Below are 26,363 nucleotides of genomic sequence, written 5' to 3'. Positions count from 1 at the left end.
CCCGTCACAGTCCAGGCGCTGTATATATGTAATTTGTATGCATTGTGTATTTAGACCATTCTCAAATCTCTCCCACTTCAACATGCCAGCTTCTTTTTCTTCTTTCTTGTCCACAAGTCTTTTCCACCCTTCTTTTGAAATCCCAGGCTGCGGTCTCCGGCCCTTATGTGCCACTGGGCGCACGTGCAATTTTTCTCCCTAGTCATTGGATTCAGTCACCCATTTTAGTCAAATGGCTTGTACGTTGCATCGAGTTGATGGCTGTCTTCATGGCGAGAACGACGCGAGTAATTCGAAACTTGCGAGCACGGGACAAGGGGAGCCACCACTATAAATCTTTGCTAACTTTTCCGACACAACTCTGCCTCTTTTGAGGTAACGGAAGTAAGGTGCTTTGCATCAGTCCGGGGCTGTGAGCGGTTCTATCTATCTATCTATCTATATTTCAGAAGTGAAGTGAGTGTTGCGCGCGCGTTATGATTGAATTACATTTGATTATTTGATCATTTTTGCGCACCACAGTCATTTTTTTTGCACGCGAGGGCTAATTAGACCAGGATTTACAATTTATTGCCGATTCCGAACGGCATGCTTGTTTTTTTTCACTCATCAAGAGGTTGGTGCGCTAACACCTCGATGGGGGGGACTCCTTGCGGTAGCAATTTTTTGCTGCGGTCAAGTCGCCGTTTTTGTTGTACCTTGTGTCAGGAAAGTTTTCTGACAAGGACGAACCGGGTATCGAACTCGCGACACCTCTAAACATCCTTTGGTACTTTAGGCGAGTATCTTATCGACATGGGCTACCGCGCCATCGGTTGAATTATATTTGTAATGCTTGTAGGTCTGTTGCTCTCTGTGGCGAGACTAAAGGGGAGATCAACTCGCCTTCGCACCTCGAAGATAGGAACCACAGAAAACCAGCTTTAGCCGACCACCAGCGATGTATAAATATGAAATACAGTGTAATAAGTCAGAAAGTTTATACGGGCATTTGAAATATTGATTCTGTGTTTAATGCTGACGGAGACTGAGTGGCCCTGCTTTATTTTGCTCAGCCGTCTTTCACTACTCTCATCCTCCTTCGCTATCTATCGTCTGGATCAGTGTTTCCCAAAGTGGGCGATGGAATAGTCCATGGGCGCGATAGAAGCTCCGGATTTTATATAGGATCCTATGGGTTCGCTTGAGTTAGGGGGCGGTGAGAGGGGGGAAAAAGAAGGGGGCGATGGAATCAAATGTTTGAAAAACTATGGTCTGGATGTTCAAATTCTACTTGACCGAATATAGCTTTACCAGCGCTCCTCAGCTACAGACCATCATGATACCAGCCGTAAAAGCCTTCATTTGTCAATCTCGTTTGTAGTAATTACAATTCAATTACTATTACTACTACACCGTGCACGGAGCTTCGGTGACAATCAACGTTTCGCGTTTAATGATGGTCTGCTGCTCTCTGTGGAGAGACTTTATTAAAATAACTGGGGAAAAAGACAAAAGACCCCCCCCCCCCGGCCCTCTCTAATATACTCAACTGATGCAAGTAAAACGTTTTTTTCCGCATTTAACGCTGTTCTTTCCCAAATTACCTCCGTTTTTCGAATTCGAATATCTCTGTGAATATTGAACTTAGAAACATAGAATTTCTTTTGTTGGCATTGGGAGCGACAGGGCAACAACTTTTTAATTGAAAGTTAGAGCACGGGGGATAAACAACTACAAAAAAAATTAAGTTTTTTTGTTGTTACACACTGTATTTTCACTCTCAAAACTGGTACAGGGTAATTTTTGAAAGCCTGTTGAGCATTTTTTTTTAAAAATTGGAATCATGCCTCTACAACGGATGGTTGATGAGATAAAGGCCGCGTACAGTGCACCCTGATATATATTGTATAATTATAAATTAGTAAAATTTGGAAAACTTCTTCGTAACTGATGATGGAATTTTAATAATCGATAATTATTGTCCTATGTGAATAAGTTGATGATTAAGAATCTCTCCAGGATAGATTAATTGAATAATTCAAAGTTTTTTCCAGTGACTTTGGGCTGTTCGAGTGTACGAGTACCAGATTTTGACGGACGGCGACAATTCGGTCAATTTCTTCAAAGAAAGGTAAAAAGAGAAACGCCTTTGGCAGAAATACGGCTTCACCCAAAAACCTCACGAGCCTCATCGAAAAAATTTTCCCTATGAATTATTCAAAATAAAAAATAGTATTTTCTTCCCTTTTCATTCATTCATTTTTTTTTTTAATACTTTCACAAGGGAAAAAATAAAACCATATATAAATTGCGATACGATTCAATGGAAGAGATGGCAGACAGCCAGAGGCACACAAACAGCCTTTATGTGGATAATAATAGTGATAAAAAAAATCGAAATCACATTTTATTACCATCTTAAAAATTTCCCCAATACTTTTCATATATAAAACAAGGGAAATAACCAAGTTATATATGCAGGTTTTTCTAGTTCAACACTGATATTATCACTTCTATCCTCTCGGAAGCCGATTGTTAGCGGCTTATAGAACCTAGATTCAATTGTGATTTATGGATAGGAATATACAGTAATTATGTGCGTTTAATAGGTGCTGCTGTAACAGTAAATTTCATAAATCGGTTATTATACATAATAGCAGGTTATTACACATACTTACTTACCAATCGTCTCTTGATAAGTTTGATAAATTTATTACTTTTTTTTTTACCGGAGATTATGCATTATACCCATTCGTCGTGGGCAAATTCTATAAATACTTGAAATTTATCGCAGTTATCTGTGATTATGCATAATAGGCTACTGCAATAGGCAAATTTGATAAATATGAAAAAATGAATCCAGCATGTGTGATGAATATAGTCGGACCCCGATACACTGATAAATTTTACAGTTGCACCCCGACATAGCAATGCAATAAATACATGTATGAATTATTATGAAGTGCGATTTATCATGTTTACCAAGGACACGATGCTTGGGCACTCTACATAATCCCAAGTAAAAGTGACAAATTTAGGGAAATTCATCAAATTTACCGAATTATGCATGATAACCGGATTCATCACATTTACCGCGCGTTACACCTCTAATTTCCAGTCTTACAAATTGGCTGAATGTATTTTTCGTTATCGAAAACATTAAAAGGCACTGTCATTTTTCTTTCACCCGTGTAAAAAAGTACATGAAAATAAAATTTTGTATACTTCTATGCTTTATCTGGCCAAAATTACGGCTATTCGTGATATCGGTTAGTAATTAGAATTTTGTATAGAGAATCTTTAGAACAGTGGTTCTCAACATGGGGTCCCTGCAGAGGTTTGGGAGGGGGGGGGGATCGATCCGTGAGTTTGGTTGACACAGCAATTAACTTTTTGTTTTTACATTATTCCATACCGAATACTATTCTATAAAGGGGTCCGCGGCCTTTATTTGAATGGCACAGGAATCTGTGGCCTCCGTCTTATTGACACACGGGGTCTGGAAAGCATAAAAAAAAGAAATAAAGCTCTGCCTTAGATGCTGCCAATGTCCCCGCATTGATAACATTTGAAATGCCATTCATAATACAGCATTCAAAACATACATGATATTATTCTCCGCCATTCATATAAGATTCAGGAAAATGGACACAATGCGAAGATGAATTTTAGATAGGAAAATATCAACAGGCTGTACAGGGAATCGATAAATTGTCAATGTCATTGATCATAAGCTATTACCTGAATTTAATAAACACCATCTATAGCAGAAGGCCTCCACACCAAGCTCGTGACTACACTGAAAAGTTTATCTCACCTATAGCCAAAGGAAGAAGAAGAAGCCCGCATGCTCCATATTCACCCTTTTTTGTAGTATATCCAATGCCCATAGGTGAGATGACCTTCTTCAGTGACGTCACGAGCTTCACGCGGAGGCCTGCTATAGATGGTGTTGGTTCAGTCCGGCTGCCATTGTGCCGCTTCATTCAGTGTATTTTCATTTTAAGGAAGGCAAATAATCGGTGCTTCAGTAGAGCGTAGTGATCTAACGCAATCACTCGGATTCTTGGGAGCGGTGGCCCGATTTCTTGAAAAAATCCGTAAGACTTTGCTTTAAAAAATTGTTCCAAAAGTTTTTCTTCTAAAAATTCATCTCCCCACATTCTTTCCAGCTGTCTGTGCCATGGCAGTATTGTGTATTCTTTTTGTACAGAAATAATTGTATTAAATTCTCTGAAATTCATGCTCTCAGTTGATTGTGTCTATAACTAAAGTGCTCTTGTTTTGAGGTGTCTCTTGTCGTTATTTTTCCCAAGAAACTGGAAATTTTCTAATGAAGAGATGGGAAAGATTCTAACCGGCATTTACGAGAGATATCTCGCCTTGTTAAAAGCCTTTGATTGTAGCATTGACAAGCCCAGGTATCTTATAAACTTGATTTTTTTTTTCAATGGTACAATTTTATTTATAAGTACGCTCTACCCTTTACTTTATACTGTATATATACACACCCTGCTACTACTATTACTACCACTTAACTGTATATGCACCTCGTACACATTCCTCTGCGGAATTTCTAACGAATCAGTTCGTAAAAGCCGGACTGTGTGTTTTGAGTGTATGTGTAACCCTAACCTATTTATATTATCACAGTTTTGTTTCGTGTTCTTGCTGGTACTGTCATCTACTACTACTTTACCAAACACCAACTCTGCCCATATCACTATATTACAATTTACTAATGTAATATGGGTTGGTAATGAAGGCACTGTAAAAATATCAGTGCTTTCATCTGTCTTCCATCGTTGTACTTGCTGGAAATCAGAAGAAAGCAAGCCTACTTTCATTAAAAAAATATGACATTTTACAGTGGGTTTGATAGTTTCTTTTGCGGAAACGAGTAAATAAAATCAGTTCCGACGTAACCCTCTAGAGGGACAATCCCTTATGCTAATAGTTGCATACATGCAATTTCTTGCAACCATGTGACCCAGCATCACTTGTATCACTTCATGACAGGGCATCTGAAAATCTCCAGAGGAGAATGTTTCCATTAGAATTTATTCACTCATGTGAGTATGTCATTTACAAGAACGTGCTTCGCTTTCAGAGTTTATTCATTTCGGACTCAAACATTCAATTTTTGGAATTTTCAAGTTGTTCTTTTTTTCATTTTTGATACTCAAAATATGCATCAAAAACAAATGTCAGAAAATCTTTATTTTGTGAAAAATGATTCACTTTGTTCACATTTTTTCAGCCAAGATGATGCACTGGTACATTCATCTTCACATAGAAATTTTCTCCAGAATTTTATTGCTAAATTTTATGAAGTTTTTTCTTTTCCCGGAGGAACTATCTCCTGAAAGCCATCTCAAAAAACCCATGAAACTACAACTTCAAGTGCTGCTTTCTGGTGAAAGTTCCCAAAGTTCATATTCACCATATTTGTAACACAAAACTTACACATAATCCTATAAGTCATGACTTGACTCCTTGAGGTCAAAAGAAAAAAGTTCTGCAGTGCGAAAAAGGAACCAACACATTTGTGCCACCAGGGTCTGAAAGGGTTAGGGGCCGTTCAAGTATTACGTCATCATCGATGGGGGAGGAGGGGGTTTCCGATTTACTGACGTTTGATGACAAGGGGGGAGGGGGGGGCTTGGATAATGCTTACGTAATCAACCACCCCCCCTTATGAAAATATGAGTTAGGATTCATAGGGGCGGAGCTGATCACGAAATTTTGCTGACAAAGGGGAGGGGCTGACGTTTTGCTGACTTTTCTTGACAAGGGGGTGAGGGGGTCACAAATTTCTAAAAATTTGCTTACGTAATACTTGAACGGCCCCTTAGAGAAAGTCCTTTATATTAACATGGTGCTTCCTGACTAGAATATTTTCGGAAATTTACGGTCTTAAAAATTCTCATCGCAAAAAAAAAAATTGATGTCTGGTGATTAGTTACGGCTGTAGAGAGCTCAGAATGTGTCCGAATGGCGCATTTCTTTACCGATCGAACCTGGGGCGACCGCTGATAGATGGCGCCTTCGTTTCCCACCCAACTCCACTAGTTGGAAATTGCCGTATGGCGACAGTTTGTGTGCGGTAAAGTAGACAGCTCAGAATATTCTAATTATTGACCTCCCGCACTTCATAATGCATTGAAAGGGTAAAACATAGGCTATACTAGAGATCAAAAGACAGTTATAGATTTTTTGCAATTACTTTTTTAAAAAATCTGAACAGCATTAAGTGATTAAATATACTCACATTGAGTTTTCTCCTCTGGTATAAACTAGTGACTTTCCTGAGAACCCTGTAGACTCTTTTCTTACTAGGCTTATCCAGAATGACATGAAAATGCAACGGGTTCCCAGTATTGGCTAGAATGCTGCTTATAGTCCTGTCTATACCTCGCATCACCTTCATGTTACGATAGGCGTACTTGGCGAAGAAAGCGACGTGGATGACGGCGAAAGGCGACGACGAGTCGTCGAAGCTGGACCTACAGAGTTTGCCGGTCGCGGCGGCATAAGTCGGTAGGAGAATGAATCCTCTGAACAGGAAAGCGATATTGAACAGCACCAGGCAGAACATCAGGAAAGTAAAAACCGACTTCCGGAAAGGTTGAAATGTGGTACCGGTCTTAATCTTGGGCATCACATCTTCGAGATCCACGTGGGAATCCTTCAAGGTTGACAGAAGCATCAGTTTAGGCGGCGGCGTTTGGATCATTTCTCTCGCGTTATAATATCGTCCAACTCACCAAGTAGTTCAGGACTGTCAATCTCAGAGAATCACCGTCGCATCTTGCCATCACCGCGCCAACGGGTAGAATCTCCATTACACGTCTTGTTTCCTGAATCACAAGTCATCGATGATCGACGAGTTGCCTTCAATACATTCTTTTCTCGAAGAGATTTTTCCGACGGTTTTGATTGTGCAAACCGGTATATCTTGTATCAAGCACGACTTCACCACAGGGAGGGATTGCGTCAATGATATCAGGCAATTCGAAGGCAGTCAGTCAGTCAGTCAGGCGTCAAGGAAAGAACACGAAAAGATTAGTTCTGGGGAAACGGATTTAGAATAAACGCCAATTTATTTATTTATTTTTTTCTTGTGTGCAACGTAAGTGAAGTGAGTATTCGCTTCGATGAACGACGATTAGCGGGATCTCAATTCCCTTCACCATAACATAAAATGCCATATATGAAAAAGCTGTTTTGGCCGGCCTAGGCCGGTTCATCAGTGAACAAAAAAGAAATTCTTCTTCTGGTTATTTGGTGCCTCCCTGATGGTCGTTCGTTGAAGTGGGTCGCAATCTCGTTCCCGTTTCTTTTAAAGGACCGGTTTCAAACATTATTTATCATTTATTTATTTATTGTGCATTTTTCATTTTTCCATTCTATTTTTTTTTTTTTTTCTTAGCTGAGCCAAACATGTTGAAGCTTTTCGATTCCATGTAGGTTGGGAAATTTTAAAAATGTAATTACGCGTAGGCAGGCCAGTTTTATAGGATCTCATATACTACATGCGTATAGAGATATTTTATGTCCCCGCACCCACATGTCTATCCTTGAAATCGCATCGGGCTTAACGGATTTTCATTTTATAATTTACGAATAATGCACGAATTTTCATTTTGCAATTCAAAATTCCCCGCTTTTAACCATGTTTTTGCCATGGTAATTTATAATATTTTTTTAACATGTTGTGAATTTAAAATTTGACGCATTTGTTTTTATTGTCTTGAAAATAGTTAAGGTGGTGGAAAAAGGTTAACAAAACAATCTAAAAACTGCCCTATCTTGAAAACTTGTGCTTGCAGATGTATGAAAGTTTTAGAGATTACTACAATTGGAAATATACTTTTTCCTGTAAAAATAATTTAGATGAGTGCTGCGCCACGCGGCTCTTCAGGAATTTTTTTTTAAATTATACTAAAGGTCAAAACCTGGAAAAAATATATAAAGACAATTAAAAAGTATAGGTAAAAATTTTGTTTTAATCAGTAAAGAGACATTTTTTCCCCTTTATAATCTTTATTTTTCGGGGATGTCATTGATAGAGATAAACAGTCATGTAATTGTCTTCCAAGCTTCTGCAATAAGAGATTATGTTTGTAGGAAGGTTTTCAACAGCTGGCTGATGCGAAGAAATTCAATAGCCATTTCGGGAAGAATCGAACCCCGTCATTTTCCTTTCCAGGTAACACCCTAGACCATTAGACTACAAAGGCAACGAATATCTCAATCTTTCCTTGGAGCTCGTGTGCACTGAACGGGACCGTACATGGACGGTCGGACCTAACTCAGACCAAAGCTCACCTTATGGATAGCGGAGAATGACATCATCCTCGGATTATGTTTGTTTTTGTACTTCGTACCATTTCTATACCCTTCATGAGTTAAAATGCAACGCAAGTGCTCTACAGAATTAAGAAAAGGACTTCTCAATGACTACTCGAGAGGTTCCACTGACTTGGCTCTAAATCAACACCTTTTAGTCATTGAAACATGTACGGGCCCATTGTCTTGTTGAAACAGAAACTATACAAAAGTATTTTTGGTAAACTTTATCAGTCACCTCTTTGGGCATTTTGTCTGTTGTGGCGTTGTATTTGTATTTGTATTAGTATTGAGAGGTGCCTCAGAAAATAAAAGTTCTGCCGAAATGGTCTTGACATGCCTATATTTTCAAAATATGTCTTTGTTATTGGACAGGCAGGTCAGTAATATTTAATACTCAAGTCAATCTAAATTGTTTGTCATCAACGAAAACATCATTTCACTAGGCGTCGAAAAATACACGCTTTATGGGCAATTCACGTCGCTTTTGTTTGTGCTGTTTTATGGGGGGAGGGAGTTTGCATTTCGATTTTGCATGCTAGGCATTTGAGTTTTGCATCAAGTTATTCACAGTTCGACGTGCACAAGGCAAGTTTTATTTCTTCTGAATTACATCAGAGAATTTTTTCCCGTAAATACCGTGAATAATTGTCTTTTTCGGACGTATGGTAAGAAAAAGAAGCTTTCTTGTGAAAGCTTCTTTAGTATCATAAAGCCCATACTTCTCGTCTTTCAGTCCATTTATAAAACTAACCAACAGTCTTCAATCTTGTAATTCTTCTTGCCATTTCATGACTAGGCATCATGTTTTCTCTGAGAGCAAGCTTTTCGCACCTCCAATCTCCAATAAATATGCTGTCTTCGACATCTTCATACTTTCAGAAAAAAATTTGATTTCAACAGCGCATGACCGTTATTAAACAGCCTCGACTGTTACTCCAAGATGAGAAAAATGCTAATTTCTTTCTTCAACGGCAGAGAAAAAACACGCGTGTCCTTATACTTTTTCCCAGGTTTAGCCTTTTACTGTAATTTCAACAATTTTTTTCAGAAAAAGCGCAGCACCCATCAAAGTTATTTGCATTTGGAAATATTTAGCTCTACTTTCAATTATTACGCTAAAACTTTTATATATCTACAAACACAAGTTTTTAAAACATGGTTGTTTTTCGGTTGTCCTCAAAATCTTTTCTATCTTCTTTTAAAAATTCATTTTTCTAATTGAATGGAATAAGTAATTGAGTGTAGATTTTTGGCTTTACACGATTTAATGAAGGGTGTAGTTGTTTTTATCTAACTGAAAGTTTGTTGTCCCTCAAATTTTCCAATTCTCAGTACGTTGTTGCGCATGTTGCACGGTCTTAATAGGATACCGTATGTGTAAGCGATTTTTCAAAAGTACAGTAGTACAGTATAAATAGGAATAAATTAGAAAAAAAAAATTGAACTTTGAATAGAAAATGTATTTATTTACCTCAGCCACGTTCACACAATTGGACGGGGTTGTTAGAATAGGTCGTACAATTTAGAACCGATTACTGTACGAACAAAGATAAGCGAGTTGCAGCTGGAATTAGACGAGCAAAGCGATGGTTGGCACATCAGTGGCACCACTGCAACATAGGTAAGAAAAGGCAACTTGTCCATTGTCTATCTAGTATAAGTTCTCAGTCCACTTCTTTTACGGCAATATACCAACGTTAATGTCACATATATCATTCACTTTGATTGTTTTATCAATTTATAACCACATTTTTAGAAATCTTGATTGTTCTAGATTCAGGAATTCACCACATTTTTCTTTCTCAAACGTCAAAAACCGTCGTCACCTGCTTGGTATAAAGATTATGCCCCCTTAACCTAATTTCAAAAATATATATTCACTTATGTATATATATAACGAATATTTAAATACAAATAACTCTAGAAGAGTTGATCCACTTTGCCCAAGAATATTTAGAAGACACCAACGAATAAGGCAAATACTTTTCTTTTATTATTTTTTGTGTATTTACCTTATTCGTTGGTGTCTTCTAAATAACTCTAGCACGCCACTCTTGGGATAAAACTCGTGTGTTCGAGTGTACGCATCATCTATGGAAGAAAATTTTAAAATTTATTTTTTAAAAATATATCAAGACAGAATAGTAACGGAAGCCATTAAAAACATTTCATTTAATTTTCATGGATTCGTTTTGACTTGGGTAGAAACATGACGTCACATACAACGTGAAAAATTGACTTCAAAAAATTAGGGGAGAAAAGAACCACACAAAATGTGACTTCAATAAAACGTATAAATATTTTTATTATATATTGGTGACAATATGGCCGTTTACTAGCAAGCTATCTATAATTTTCATCATGATTTGATCAGTATAAAGACTTATTACAATTTTACATGTCTATAAACATTCGTTGTTCTTAATATCCTGTGTCTAAAAACAGCCTACATAAAGCTTTTTTGATCACTTTGTTTGATTCTCTCATAGGTGCAATTTCTTCATAAGTACAATAGATAATGCTTCCAGAAGCTTTCCATTTATCCTGTACTCATACAATGCTTATGCAATTCGCACAGTCCACCATAAAATTTGACAACAGAAATTTACATAAACGTTGTACATTTACAAGAATTCAGTTAATACTTTATTTCTTTATGCTGTAGTATCTCAAGACTGCAAATTTGTGGGGAAAAAAATCTTAAATTATATAGAAAAATTGTCAAAGTTATTAAAAAAATCGTTACATAACAATATGAGTTGATTCTTCATGACACGATTAAAATGTTTAATTATCTTAAACAACGAGGGCGCGCAAATAAAAATATAGACACTTTCAACATTTCATAGGAAAATACCAAGGAGTTACAAAAATGCGTACATAAAAATACTATAACTCACGGTAAATGAGCCTGAGTACGTGGAATTCTAGATAAATAGCGGTGGTATTCGTTAAATAAGTTTTATGGTATTAGTTTATGCGGTAACTAAGCTATTTATTCATTTTATTTCATACCGTGCACCATCCAGGCTCTATCGACCATTGTCAATTTCAACCACTGCCCTGGATGAGGGGTTGGGTGGTTTCAGGTACTTTATTATGCATATATAATACCCGAATATAAAACACATTTAAAAAAAAGTGGATACAGATTTAAAAAGTTAGAATTAGAAAATTTTTCCCAGTATACAAAATTTATGTCTATGGCTTTATAGCCCTAGTAAGCTTATAGCCCTTTGTTGTTTACTGTGGCCAAGCCAGGTCCTGGATCATATCTACACTTCTGGGCTTCGTGACTCGGGTGAGCCCTTCGTGTCACTTATTTATACAGTTATTATACGGTGAATAAACTACTGGGATGCATCTAGAAATATGACTGAAGAAAAGTTTTTGTACAAACATCGTAGCTTCTCATGAGCCGCAGCTTCATTCAAGCTGAACGTAATTTTCATTCAAGAATTGAAAATTGCTAAAATTTGAATAAAACTAAATCTCTTGTTTTTTGAACTTACGGAAAATAAGTTTTCTTTGTGAATTTTGCAAAAAAAAACCCCATTTTTTAAATATTGGACATTCTCCTGGAGTAACAAATTACTTTTTTTAACTGTATTTAATAAAAAAAATAAAAATAAGATTTTTATAAAAATCCAGAAAGAATAAAAGTGGTTATATCATGGCTTTCAATTTGCAGCAAGAGCTAAAAATTAACGTTTAATTTTCGCCTTTTCGCGCTATGCAAGATGTGGTTTTATTACGAGCAATTACAATACTTTCATGAGTAAGTTAGCACGCATATTTGCTGCCAAAGCACTTCAAATATTTTTTTCAAGTTTTTAGGAGTAAATTATAAATGTTCTATGCGCAAAGTTTTTGTTACGCATATACACGGTAACTCGGTGTTTCTTCCAGTAATTACAGCAAACCATTTTTTTTTTTTTTTTTTTTGTAATGCGATGAGACCTCTCTTAACGGTAGCCCCACTTTTACGGCCAGATGACAATTAAAATTTATTTTATAAAAAGAACCCACTTTTTGTCTATCACTCCTCCTTTACGGACGAATTTTTTTTGTCCCACCGATGCCGTAAATAAGGGGTTTTACTGTATTCGTTTTCCTATAAAATGTTAGAAGCGTCTATTTCATTCGTGTGTAGCCTGTATTTTATACGCTACGTAAAATTAAAATCTCTCTGTGCATCAACCTGAATGAACCTTGAGTAATTGATCGATTAATTCCATTAATGCATTCCATAAGGAAATTCGAGAAGAGATAAATGATCGGGTTTTTCACTGAACAAACAAGATTCTCGGCGATCATCACGTCCGATAATTAACCTGCCGTGAAATTCTTTTCTGTGAGATAGATATATAAGAAAAAGATGTCGCCCCCTCGCAAACAGGTTTGGAAATGAGGTAAATTCAGTAATGGATTCAGCTTGTTTGGGAGAAAAAAAGGAACTAAAACTCAGCCTGTGTGTGTGCTGCCTTGGATTCCATCAAGAGAGGTCGACTCTTCATCAATTCTCTTCTTCTTCTTTAAAGTTCGAGTTTTTCCATTATAGAAAACGGGATCTCTCTCTCTCTCTTTGTGTGTCTGGTCATTCTTCTTCTTTCATTCAAGTGCCTTCGGAATGAAAGGAGTGAGTTCATCGTTATTAGTTACACCAGAGCTGGGACCCGGTCACGCAGAGTTTAATAAGTTAGTGCCTGAACCCATATGGGGGAGAAGAAAAAAAATACGAACCGGACATGACAGAATCGGGACTTTTGTGAAGGCTGACCCTATGTATAAATAGATCGCTGTACTAATAAAATTACCATGAAATTACTCTTGTGTTATTCAAGCATGGAGATGATGTCCGGTTGTGTGAACTGTAGCGGGAGCTTTGGAAATATAATCGAGTTCATTGATTTTTTTGATGAGTGACGGGTTGCTGGAAATGATATTCACTGATATGATTGAAGTTGAAGTTTTTGTGGATGTTTCACGATTCTTGATTTTTAATAGCAGCAACGCTACGGCTGCTATATAGAGACGTCACGTAACAGATCCTGACAATCTAGTTTACATCATTTGTGTTCAACCTGCCTTGGGTCCCTGAATATTCTAAAGGAACTACGTGGGAAAACAAAACAGTAATCGAGTCATGATAGAAGATTAAGGATGGCACACAGACTGTCAAAGAAGCAATAAAGCAGATAAAAATATTGTTCGGGAAAAAAGTTAGAAAACTTCAGTAGAATTCTCACAAGGAAGTTGACAGGGCACTAACTCGAGGATCCAGAGATTGGCATAATTATATTTTTTACCAGCATAAATTTACCCATAAATCAATATGAAAGGGTCCCCCTCTTGGATGTGAAGGCCCTGGTTAAGACGGGGGGTGAGGGGCACAAGAAGAAAATATAGTCGAAAGGGATTTGGCATGACCAAAACTAGTCCAAACAACGGTGGTAAGTACCTACCCTTCCTTGGAGAAAATGGAATTTCTCTTCCTATTCCCACGAGCAATGACGACCAGAATAAAGAGTATTGTCAGCGGGCGGTCTAATGTAGTACAGCCATGATATTTTCAACCCATAAGCAGGAGATTTGGTTAAAAGTTTAATTCTTTTAGAGATAATTCAGCATAACAGTTTCACTGAGGACCACCTCCAACACCTCCTAGAGATAGAAGGCCTCCACACGTGTTGTTCGTGACGTCACGCAAGTCCATCCTCACTCATAATATTCAGAGAAAAAAATTCCGCTGCACGTGATGGCGTGCATCATCGTAATGCGGAAAAGAAACTATGGGGCACAGAATTGGCTATTTCTATGCTCCACATCCAATCACCATGCGGTATTTCTGAGCCGACCCGGAAGATTCTACGTCATAAAAAGAAGAAACGAAATAGGATGTCGTGGTTCAAAATGTCACAAACCTGCTAGGTAGTCTTACCAGACTACTCTCATGACCTTCAGATGAACTTGGCAACCCGTGCGGAGTCCTTCTATCTCTAGGAGGTGCTGCGTTCACACACTAGCTTGAGGAACAGGATGGGTAAAAAGCTTCAACAAAACCTCGAGAATGGGTAAATCAGCTAGAGTTGAAGCTACAATCGCTGGGGTTGAAAAGTGTTTTATCATCCGTACATTCTCTCCGGAATTAAGCCCCTGTGACCTCGGCCCTTACAATAAATATTCCCAAGGCTTCCCATACCCCTATTCGAGGCTTTGGACTAACATGAAGAAACCATTCCGTGGCATTCGCTAATAACAGGTATTCCCTTCCTTCTCCTAACCAGATCATGGTCCACCGCTCTCTCTCTCAAGGAAGAAATATATAAGCTGGTAGTCAAAGACCTGGACCGTGCTGGAAAAGTGCGTGTATGTGTTCTGAACCTAACACGAAGTTTTTTTCATGTAATACTTGTTAAAGTGCTGCCATCCATTTTTCGAACTAGAATGAAGTGTAATGATTGAATATTTGTATCGTTGTAGGCCTGTAGCACTCTGTGGCGAAACTTTGTAATTTGGAGGTCGGCTCGCATTCGCACTTCGATGTTACATTCCCTTCCCGAAAAAAAGACCTATAAGTGGGGCATCTGTCCAGGGCCCTATGATTTTGGAGGCCCCAAAATTGAATTAAAATATATTCACTTACTCAGTGTTTCCCAAAGTGGGCAATATCGCCCCCTGGTGCGCGATGGAATGGTCTGGGGTGGGGGAGATAGAAGCTTCAAGAATAACACAGGATCCTATGGGTTCGCTTGAGTTAGGGGGCGATGGAACAAAAAGTTTGGAAAACTGCACTTAACTAATCAAACATCTTTTACCCTAGTAAATCTCTCCCCAATCCAAATTCCTGTTTTTGCCCAGGGCCTATTGAAGGATTGTGATATTGATTTTAGGAACTTTTATTGTGTTTGTGGAATTACGAAAAATCTGTAATCTATGTAGAAGCTTCAACTGGAAAAATGACTCCAGAGATACCCTCGAAAAAAATGGTATGAACCTATAAACATTTCGCGAATCTAACCTAAATGATACTGATATAGTATTTCGGAAGGATTCAATGATATTCCGAATCGCGCATAAAATAATTTCGCCCGACCCTCTCATATCCAACCAGTGGAATTCGGGTAAGTTACGGGTTCGATTCCCAGACTATCCGGGATGACGGTTTTCGCTGCGGACTCGGGAAGCGGCAGAATCTCATGATCGGAACGGACGGATCCTTGAGGGGAAATGGCCGCGTTTTCGTCACGTAAGGAAATGGAAACCGGATCGTCCCTGTTGGACATATCAGGCTGACCAGTGATGGAACTTCTCGGAGTGGGTACGTTCGAGCTCGCGCAGCTCGGTATCGGCGAAAGGCTTCTCGCAGGAGTCAGGCATCGTCCACTGCCAGACATGGGCATACTGATGTGATCCAACGACGTGCTTTTCGCCATAAGCCACTGCCCGAAAGGCGCGCTCTTAGTCCTCTGTGCCTGATCTCTGGCACCCGCCGACCCTTCGTTTTTGTTCTTCTCGAGGTTGGAGGATTTCTCCGACGAGTCCATGAAAACTAACCTGAGCCTGGACGTGCTCAAGGCCAGATTACCGAGTTTTCTCGCGAATGCAGATCGTTTTATGACCGGCAAGTCCTGTTGCTTTGGTTTGCCCTCGGAAGGTGCGTCCAACGAGCTGCTACTCGAACCGTTCCGACTGGAGCAACCCATTCGACTCTGCCTTCCGGAACTCCCTTGGCTGCTGAGTGAGTCCTCGCTGCGACTTCTCGCGAAAGCTGCCCTTGCGTTTCTCGTCGCTTCGACCAGGTTGCTCCATCTACCCCTCTTAGCCTTCCTGGCAGCAAGTTTGGCGATTCTAGCCAACTTCTTGCCGGGGGAAGGCCTGTAGGATTCGTCGAAGCTCAGGTCCGGCGTAGTCTGTATCGAACTTTCAACCAGCCCTATGTCAAATCCTTTCATTAGACGACGTTCTCTTTGACGCCCTTTCCTTCCTCCTGCACCTAAGGAGAAGCAGGGGAAAAAACCAGCTATTAATATATAGATTAAAGCAAAAAAGAAAAAAATTAATACTAGCTATAATACTTGGCGCTGTCCGGGTTCTCTCAACATAATGGAAGCATTGAAGAAGTGCAAGCCATTGTAAAGGAATAAAAATGTCCGAGACGTATAACTAAGGAACCACGGTTATCAAAGTAAACATTCTGAAAGTCATTGTTAAGGCCCACGAACCCTGTTGCGTGACGATGTTCACCTATTTCGGGCATTTGCTCTGCTCTGACAAACTTTTAAAGTAGCCTATCGTTCAAGTCGGGACCTGTTTCGTATGTAAACAAAATTTGACAACGATCTGTCTAAAATTGTAGATTTGCGTAGAGAGAGCACACAAACACACAGAAAATAAATTCTATATGAAGGGTGCTCTGTAAGTCCTAATTTGACCTTTATCTCAAGAACCGTTTATCGTAGAGGTGTAGTTCTAATTTAAAAATTCTCAGAATGCGTTCAGAAATCACTTCAATTTCGGCAGTGAAAGTACAATGTGTAGCAAAATAAAAAATCGAAATATCTATACGCCCTCTTGCTCCATCTTCCAATTAAAAAGTTGTTGCCCTGTCTCTCCTGTAAATTCCAACAAAAAAAATTCCATGTTTCTAAGGGCAATATTCGTTGAGGTATTTAAATTCAAAAATCGGAGGAAAGTTTGGAGGGGGAAAAACAGCATAACTAAGGGAAAAAACATTGTCCGTTAGTTCAAGCCGTTCTTTCCCACTTTTTCTCCGATTTTAAATTCAAATATCTTAGCGAATATTGCACTTAGAAACGTGGAGATATTTTTGTTGGCCTCGGGAGACACAAGGCAACAATTTCTCAATTGGACGTTGAAGGACAGACGAACCGTATAGAAATTTAGACTTTTTATTTTATTTTATGAGACACTGTACTTTAACTCTCGAAACTGGTACAGAGTGATTCTTGAACAAATTTTGAGCATTTTTTAAATTAGAACCACGCCTCTACGACGAACGGTTGATGAGAAGGCCGAATTAGAACTTTCAGGACACCATGTATATAGATTTTCGTGGATTGATTTTCCCACGTAATAGCATGACGATATATACATAGTGAAACCTGTACGAAATGGAACGTCAACAGACTGAAATAACATTCCGGTCTATATAGGTGCAAGTAAAAGCACTAATTGAAGAGACTAGATTTGGGTTCCGTTTAAGACACTTTTCCGTCTCATACAGTGTCCGTCTTTAACAGGTTTCACTGTTACCGGCATCTTACGGGGAAACTTGGTCATTTTTGTTTGAATGTGAGGTTCGTTTGAAACATGGGTGGAGATAACGGGTAGGGGTTCATGGCTGGGGGGGGGGGTAATGCCCCCGCAGCGTCGAAGGTAAAGCCGAATGATATAATGTATTTGCGTATATATTAACTGACATCACACACATCATCAATCACGTCCCCCAACAATCATCGTGTTCCCCCCCCCCCCAGACTTTCAAGTCTATCTCCGCCTATGGTTTGAAAAAAAAAAAGAAGAGGGGGGAGAAATAAAATTCTCTCGATGGGTATTTGTTATTTTACATAGTTTCGGGCTGAATAAGCTGAGCACGAGCAAAATGATTACTGATTAACATCGCGCTCTGTCTCTCCCGAATATACATACAGGGTGTCCTCGAACTCATGAGTCAAACTTTAAGGGCAGGTAAAATACACATAAGAAAGCATTTTTTTTGTATAGCAATGTGGGGTCAGAAATGAAAAGTGTTGGCGGAAAAATACTGGGGAAATGACGAAAGCGTTATATTTACATTAATAATCACAATAAGTGATCAAATGCGCAACATCGATACTAGCCTTGCAACGTCTCTTTTTTTTAGCAAGTGATTGGCTACCCTTTCGAGAAGATTCCAGGCGTTTTACCAACAGTTGCAGCAGCGACTGAAAGTTTTCCAATGAGAGTTTTTCCGCTAACACTTTCATTTCCGACCCCACATTGCAATACAAAAAAAAATGCTTCTTTATGTCTATTTCACCTTCTCTTAAAGTTTGGCCCATGCGTTCAGGGGCCCCCTGTATATCGTATCATCAACTAATCAATAAATTAAGACGAGTTAACTCGCGAGAAAAGCGGTTAAATTATACTTAAACTTTGAAAATGGCGGTATTTAACCTTTTAGTGTTAGTGTTTCAATGCGCAGCACTCACCTTGCGCCTGGCCCGTTGACGCGGAAGTGTTGAAGCCGCTGTTTTTTAGCACTTCGATGAGTTCGTAACGGAACGACGAGATGTCTTGTTTAATCTCATTAACGTCATCTTCCGTCACACCTTGGTTATCAGCTTTCCTTTGCTCTCCGGTGACATAGCGTCGCACCAAATTACGCATAATATTCTAAAACAACCAATAGCAACAATGGATTAATAGTGTGAAAGAATTTCAATATTTAAACTGACACCATGCTTCATACAATCAAGATACGGCAAAACCTCGATATAACGGTACTCGTACCTTCAACGGGAAAGGCATGGCTCTCACAAGGAGGGGGGGGGGAGGCTGACAGGGCTCTAGCCCTGGGGCCCGAGGTAGTTCTTATCATTTTTTGCTTTTTCACGCTATAAATTAACTACAGAAGGGGCCCGTGAAAAGTCTGACCAGGGGGGCCCGTAAAATATACCAGCCTAGGGGCCCCGCTTCAGGATGTGGGGACCACGGGGGCAGGCCGCATATATCCGGTCAAGAAATTTTATTTTAGGTTTGATACAAACAAGCCTAGATATTTTGTGAAGTTGATTTCTCAATATGAAAAACTTTTCCCCTATACCTCCTAGTATAGCCTACTGAAAATCGGAAGAAAGCCTAATTCATTTAGATAAAAGATATGGCATTTTTCAAAAGAGTTTTAGTGATTTCTGCTGTTCCGGCCAGAGGTTGAATTTTGTTCTATAAAAATGTTTTACAAGTAAAATTACCATCGAAACGAAAATTGTTTTTCAATTTCTTCGTTAGATGGCAGCACTGAACGTTCCTCCAAATAAATGAAATCACGGGAATTATTTGAAAAAAAATTATTTTAGGCGGCATTCAGGCCCGTAGCCAGAAATTTCGTTCGGAAGGGGGGGGGGGGGACCACTTAACCTTACACTATAAAAGTTTGACAATATATCTTTTACGAGACTTGAAAAAAAAAACAATCAATAAGTCTATTAGTTACATTCGCATTGATTGCATTTTTCATGTTTTATAAAAACTTTTATCAAACTTTTCTAGTGTAATCCCGGTCTTAAGACTCACAGGAGAGGGACCGACATGAAGAAAACACGGAACTGAAAGTTGTGCTTCCTCCCGTATATGTATATGGGAGTAAAGCCCATGGGCAGGGGGAGGCATGGCGGAGATACGGGGTGCGTCAAAGGTGGAGTCGACTGATCTAATGTATATATGAATTGACATCTTCATCATCGTGCCCCCTCAGCAATAATGACTGTGGAGCCTCCCCAGGTGAGTCCTAGCTATGACTCACACTAGTTCCTGGTATTGTGAATAGAAATGTAAAAGTCAACACTAATAATTAATTAATGATCAATGAAAAAATAAATTCATATAATGAAGTAAATTCCTCTCTATTTTAATTTTTGAATGAAATTTAATCATGACATTGAAATATGAATATTTATATTAGCAGGAGATGCACCATCAAAAGTGACCATGACACTATTGATACTTGTTGCCCATTCGGTTTTGACCATTCTACTTACCAGATGTTTAATTTTTGCATTGTTTTGTGTTTACTGTATATTTTCGTTTTCATCTCTCTCCGATGGCATAACGTCGCGCCAAATTGCGCATTATGTTCTAAAACAACCAACAGCAGCAATGTGTTAATAGGATGAAAGCATTTCAATTTAAACTGGCACCATACTCCATGCAATCAAAAAACGGAAAAACCTCGATATCTATGTTTCTAAGTGCAATATTCACTGAGGTATTGCTGAGTTAATATATATATATATTATCTGGAAGGTATAAAAAAGTTTTGATTTATTGCGATTGCAAAGATATGTTTCGAATCAGTGGCGTAGATAGGTTTTTGTCAGTGGGGAAGCGAAATTGGGAGAAAGGCGCCTTTTTTTCTGTTTCTAATTTAAGATATGAAGATGTATTAAGATATGAATGTATAGCTAAAATTCCACACTTTCATCCAATTGTAACGTTCTCTTTCCATTACGTCAGCGGTTCTGAAACTTTTGTGACCCGCGGCTCCCTCGTCCAATGAGTTGCCATGGTATCTGACGCTCAGTCTCTGATCACCAACTTGCAATTACATATGCAGCGTAATTATTGATGGTCGCACTACCTATCGATGAGTGTTTGTACTTTTTTTTTTTCTCTGCTGAGGAAAAAATAACTTATTTGACAATATATATACTAATTCTACCGATAAGTTTTCTTCATTTACTACAAATATTCAAATAGTTTTTATGAAAGCGCATAATATTTGATTTTACAGGAGCGTAAGAGTCTTTGAATACAGCAAGGGCTTATAAATGTACAATACTATTATTTTTCTGCACACTAACTGCGGTCCAATCGCTATACAGAAGGGCAGATCGAAGTGGGACCGAAACGAAGGTGCCGAAAGGGAAAGAACTTGCATATCTGACAGTAGCCTTCACGGTGGTTATAGTTATGCGTATGAGGACTTTTCTGGGAGCAACGAAGGTACAGTCAAACTCTGTTTGATGATTCATGGCATTTCGCAATTTTTTTTGATTTTATATGTATATGCATCATTATTTCATTTAAAGGCCGCCTTAAAAAACATAACTGTCTCCACATCTTCGATGATAGGCTTTTTTATTTTCACTGTTTTTATCATTTCTGAGCCAGCTGCTGTTGTGTAGTTGTGGTTTTATCTTATCATATTGCATTTGTCTTACGTAATTTTCGTTTTACATGCACCTCTTTTAATAATTTCAGAATTTTTTTTATTCTACTTGCTTGTTTATTCTATTTCGTTCGTTCGTCTTTGTTTGTCATTCATATATCTATTCTATAATATAAAATCACAAACAAACTCGAAAAGGGCCTGTTGCTAAGCAACCGAGTGACGGAAGTGGGTGAAATTTTTGAGTGACGGAAACTCTGTTACGGAAGTGGGTTCGATTCATATATCGATATTCACATTCATATATCGTATATTCATATATCGATATGATATCATATATCGATATTGGGTCGATATTCACATATCGGGACCTATTTGACCCATCGGGACCATGTTATGTGCATGTACCAAGAGGCTCCTACATCCTACAGCAGAGCCCTTAGGCTGGAATTTAGATTTCGAGCCCCCAAACCAGCTTTTCAGGGGCCCCTCTGTGATTAATTTATAGTGTGAAAAATCAAAAAGTGATAAGAATCGTTGTGGCCCCTGTCAGCCCTTCCTTTGTGGGGGGGGGGAGGTCCATGCCGAGAGGTATATATATGTATAATATACACACACAACAGCAGTGCTCCCAACACAAGGTCGGGGTACCCGGGGAAGATTTCACGTATAAGTAAAAAGTTTTCATTTCCAGGGGCCCTTGATGGATCTCATTGTTTTCTTGCTGCTTTAACGTTGAAAAATTTCGATAGCGGAAGCAAAAGATATATCCAGTCTGGGGCCCCACCAAAAGTATGCGAATTGGTGTCCCGGGTAATTGGTTGGGGGGTCCTGGATTTTATTCGTTGGTAAAACGAATACAAATGAAAATTTTTCATGGTACTCGCTCCGTGGGATGGCCGACAAGCTTCCAAGTCGGGGCCCATGTTTACAGGTTTCATTTTGGGTGCCCTGGATTTTATTTGTTGGTAAAACGAATACAAATGAAAATTTTTCATAGCACTCGCACCGGGGGATGACCGACAAGCTTCCAAGTCGGGGGCCCCCATGTTTACAGGTTTCATTTTGGGGCCCTGGACGAATCTCATTCTTTTCTGTTGTAGAATTCGCAACAGCAAAAGCCCGAGATAAAGACAGTCTGGGGCCCCCACCAAAAGTATGCGAATTGGTGTCCCGGGTAATTGGTTGGGGGCCCTGGATTTTATTCGTTGGTAAAACGAATACAAATGGAAATTTTTCATGGCACTCGCTCCGGGGGATGACCGACAAGCTTCCAAGTCGGGGGCCCCCATGTTTACAGGTTTCATTTTGGGGGCCCTGGATGAATCTCATTCTTTTCTGTTGTAGAATTTGCAACAGCAAAAGCCCGAGATAAAGACAGTCTGGGGCCCCCACCAAAAGTATGCGAATTGGTGTCCCGGGTAATTGGTTGGGGGCCCTGGATTTTATTCGTTGGTAAAACGAATACAAATGGAAATTTTTCATGGCACTCGCTCCGGGGGATGACCGACAAGCTTCCAAGTCCGGGGCCCCCATGTTTACAGGTTTCATTTTGGGGGCCCTGGATTTCATTCGTTGGTAAAACGAATACAAATGAAAATTTTTCATGGCACTCGCTCCGGGGGATGACCGACAAGCTTCCAAGTCGGGGGCCCTATGTTTACAGGTTTCATTTTGGGGGCCCTGGATTTTATTCGTTGGTAAAACGAATACAAATGAAAATTTTTCATGGCACTCGCTCCGGGGGATGACCGACAAGCTTCCAAGTCGGAGGCCCTATGTTTACAGGTTTCATTTTGGGGGCCCTGGATGAATCTCATTCTTTTCTGTTGTAGAATTTGCAACAGCCGAAGCCCGAGATAAAGCCAGTCTGGGGCCCCACCAAAAGTATGCGAATTGGTGTCCCGGGTAATTGGTTGGGGGGTCCTGGATTTTATTCGTTGGTAAAACGAATACAAATGAAAATTTTTCATGGTACTCGCTCCGTGGGATGGCCGACAAGCTTCCAAGTCGGGGCCCATGTTTACAGGTTTCATTTTGGGTGCCCTGGATTTTATTTGTTGGTAAAACGAATACAAATGAAAATTTTTCATAGCACTCGCACCGGGGGATGACCGACAAGCTTCCAAGTCGGGGGCCCCAAGTTTACAGGTTTCATTTTGGGGCCCTGGACGAATCTCATTCTTTTCTGTTGTAGAATTCGCAACAGCGGAAGCCCGAGATAAAGCCAGTCTGGGGCCCCACCAAAAGTATGCGAATTGGTGTCCCGGGTAATTGGTTGGGGGCCCTGGATTTTATTCGTTGGTAAAACGAATACAATTGAAAATTTTTCATGGCACTCGCTCCGTGGGATGACCGACAAGCTTCCAAGTCGGGGGCCCCCATGTTTACAGGTTTCATTTTGGGGGCCCTGGATGAATCTCATACTTTTCTGTTGTAGAATTTGCAACAGCAAAAGCCCGAGATAAAGACAGTCTGGGGCCCCCCACCAAAAGTATGCGAATTGGTGTCCCGGGTAATTGTTTGGGGGCCCTGGATGAATCTCATTCTTTTCTGTTGTAGAATTTGCAACAGCAAAAGCCCGAGATAAAGACAGTCTGGGGCCCCCACCAAAAGTATGCGAATTGGTGTCCCGGGTAATTGTTTGGGGGCCCTGGATTTTATTCGTTCGTAAAACGAATACAAATGAAAATTTTTCATGGCACTCGCACCGGGGGATGACCGACAAGCTTCCAAGTCGGGGGCCCCATGTTTACAGGTTTCATTTTGGGGCCCTGGATTTTATTCGTTGGTAAAACGAATACAAATGAAAATTTTTCATGGCACTCGCACCGGGGGATGACCAACAAGCTTCCAAGTCGAGGGGCCCCATGTTTACAGGTTTGATTTTGGGGGCCCTGGATGAATCTCATTCTTTTCTGTTGTAGAATTTGCCACAGCCGAAACCCGAGATATAGCCAGTCTGGGGCCCCACTAAAAATCTGCGTATTGTGTCCCCGCTACTGGATGTGGGGCCCTGGATTTTATTCGTTGTAAAATTGATAAAAATGAAAAATTCTCACAGGGGGGTGTCCGACAAGCTTGCAGGTCAGGGCTTCATGGAAATGTTGGCAGGTTGTAATTCGGTGCCCCTGAATGTATCTCATTGATTTTTGTGGTTTAACATTGTAAAATTTGCAACACATCGGTAGCCCAAGATATATCCAGTGTGGGGCCCCACTGAAATTCAGCGAATTGAATCTGGGGACCCCCATGGGGGAAGTTTTCTGGGGATACTTGATGAATCTCATTTGTTTTTTGTTGCTTTATTATTATTTTCATTAAAATTCGCTTCTTCAGTAGGCTGGTGCTTTCACACGTCCCTTTCCCCTTTTCCATAGCACGCTGATGAAGTGGGACGAAATAAACAAGATATGTCCGGGAGAGAAGTGGGGGGGGGGGGGGTTGGACGCCAAAGGCGGCAGGGGGGCAGAGCCCCCCTAGTATATATATATATTGTGTCTTTTCCTGTTTGTGATGTAAGTGCCAACCTGGCATTCGCAAATAATGTAATGTAAATTATCTATGTATCTTATCTATGTTCATTCATGTTGTTTGTAGATCGTAAGAATGAATCGAATCTTTCCGACATAGCCACACCCTCCGGAGAAATGTGCTTAAATTGCTCAGGTGACGGGCTGGCCGTGTTCGGTAAGTAAGTCAGACTATTATAAGGATATAGAAGATTCCGTGTAATATCCTCTCTCGTTATAACCGATGACTATATTTGATCAAAAAAATTCGGTGAATTGGAATCACCAACAACGGACGTGACCGATTTTCGATAAACATGTTACTCGTACCTATTTCCTGCGTAATTGCGAAATATCACTTATAAATTGCCCTTGTTGAGGAAAATAGTGATACAGAATGACCGCTAATATTTATTTCACGGGAGAAAAAAAGGAACATGGCAAATATGTGTAAGATGCCATGTTATGTTCATTGTAACCCAATTTATAAATCACGAAGATCTCAGATGGAAGCAATATTCTTTGAAGAATCGAAACAAAATCCCATTTCTTATGAAAAGTCTATTCTGCTCCATGAATTGTGTGCATATAAAGGCTCGATTTTACATTAAAAAATCCTATAAACGGATATTCCATAGAATTAATAGAAAGTTAATTTTTAACGAAACGTATATCGAATCATTTTATCACATTGATGTCTTTTTATTTGGAGTCATAAGTTCTATTCCGTTCATACAAATGGACATCGAGTCTTAACATCGGTTCAGGTGTCTTTATCCGATAAGAATTTTCTCGAACAGGTTTTAGCAGTAAATAATAAATGCTAAATCCTAAAACGCGACTTTTCTACCCTTTCTGGAATGGAATTTTTTTTTTTTGTGTCCGTAGAATAATCTTTAGAGTAAATGGATTCTCCGAAAGATTTTTTTTTTTAAGGAATCTTGATAAAACAACCTTACAGGCCGAATATACATCGAATGACTTACCGAAATATTTAACTTAAAAAAAAATTCTGCATAATTTATAAACTGAATTTTCGGTAAAGTTCAAAAGTTTGCGAGATGTTCGTTGTAAATATCAAATTTATATATATTTTTTTTAGTACAGGTATTCGATATTGGTTCTAAAAAATAAAAAACAACAACGCAACATTTTATTGTAAAAATATTGTTTTTTCAAATGATGAATAATTTATGTGTCAGGTTTAGAATAAAAAAAAATATATTTAAATTACTACCGTATATACTCGTGCACATAAGCGTACGCAGAATTTTCTCAAGAGGGGTGTTTCAATTTTTTTTTATTCTCATTGGGGGGTTACGTTTTTACTTGCAAAATAACACATCTTGGCTTGAGGGAAGGGGAGGGGGGGGGGTTAGAACCCTAACCCCCCCCCCCCTCCCCCTTTGCTCGTGTATAAGCCAAACCCACAACTTGAGGACCACCAAAACGACAGAAAATCGGAAACCCGTGTATAAGGCAACTCAAAAAATTGGACATATTTTGGAAGAAAACACTGTATATTTCTAAGATATATAAAAGTGCTTTTTGTTGTTTTTTTTTTTTTTTTATAGTTAGCGGAACAAAATGTTTTTATATAAAATCCTCTCAAATATTTTTTT

At 39.3% G+C, this 26,363-nt stretch overlaps 1 protein-coding gene across 1 annotated transcript in view; it reads right to left on the bottom strand.

The window, feature by feature from the left end:
- LOC149078941 (transient receptor potential-gamma protein-like) overlaps positions 1–26,363 on the bottom strand; it is a 140,741-nt gene that overhangs the window by 9,088 nt on the left and 105,290 nt on the right. The window contains exons 14-17 of the mRNA XM_089240470.1: positions 18,552–18,735; positions 15,441–16,333; positions 9,089–9,209; positions 6,254–6,744 (exon numbers count right to left, since the gene is read on the bottom strand). Coding sequence (XP_089096596.1) covers positions 6,254–6,744; positions 9,089–9,209; positions 15,441–16,333; positions 18,552–18,735 — 1,689 coding nt within the window. The remainder of the gene's footprint in view (positions 1–6,253; positions 6,745–9,088; positions 9,210–15,440; positions 16,334–18,551; positions 18,736–26,363) is intronic.

This window comes from Pholcus phalangioides, unplaced genomic scaffold (genome assembly GCF_987345545.1).
Source record: "Pholcus phalangioides strain wild (caught in Gottingen) unplaced genomic scaffold, Ppha-v1.0 ptg000013l_1, whole genome shotgun sequence".
Classification (NCBI taxonomy): Eukaryota; Metazoa; Arthropoda; class Arachnida; order Araneae; family Pholcidae; genus Pholcus; species Pholcus phalangioides.
Note: the sequence above shows the minus strand (reverse complement) of the source record. Positions and strands in the feature narration are given on the sequence as shown.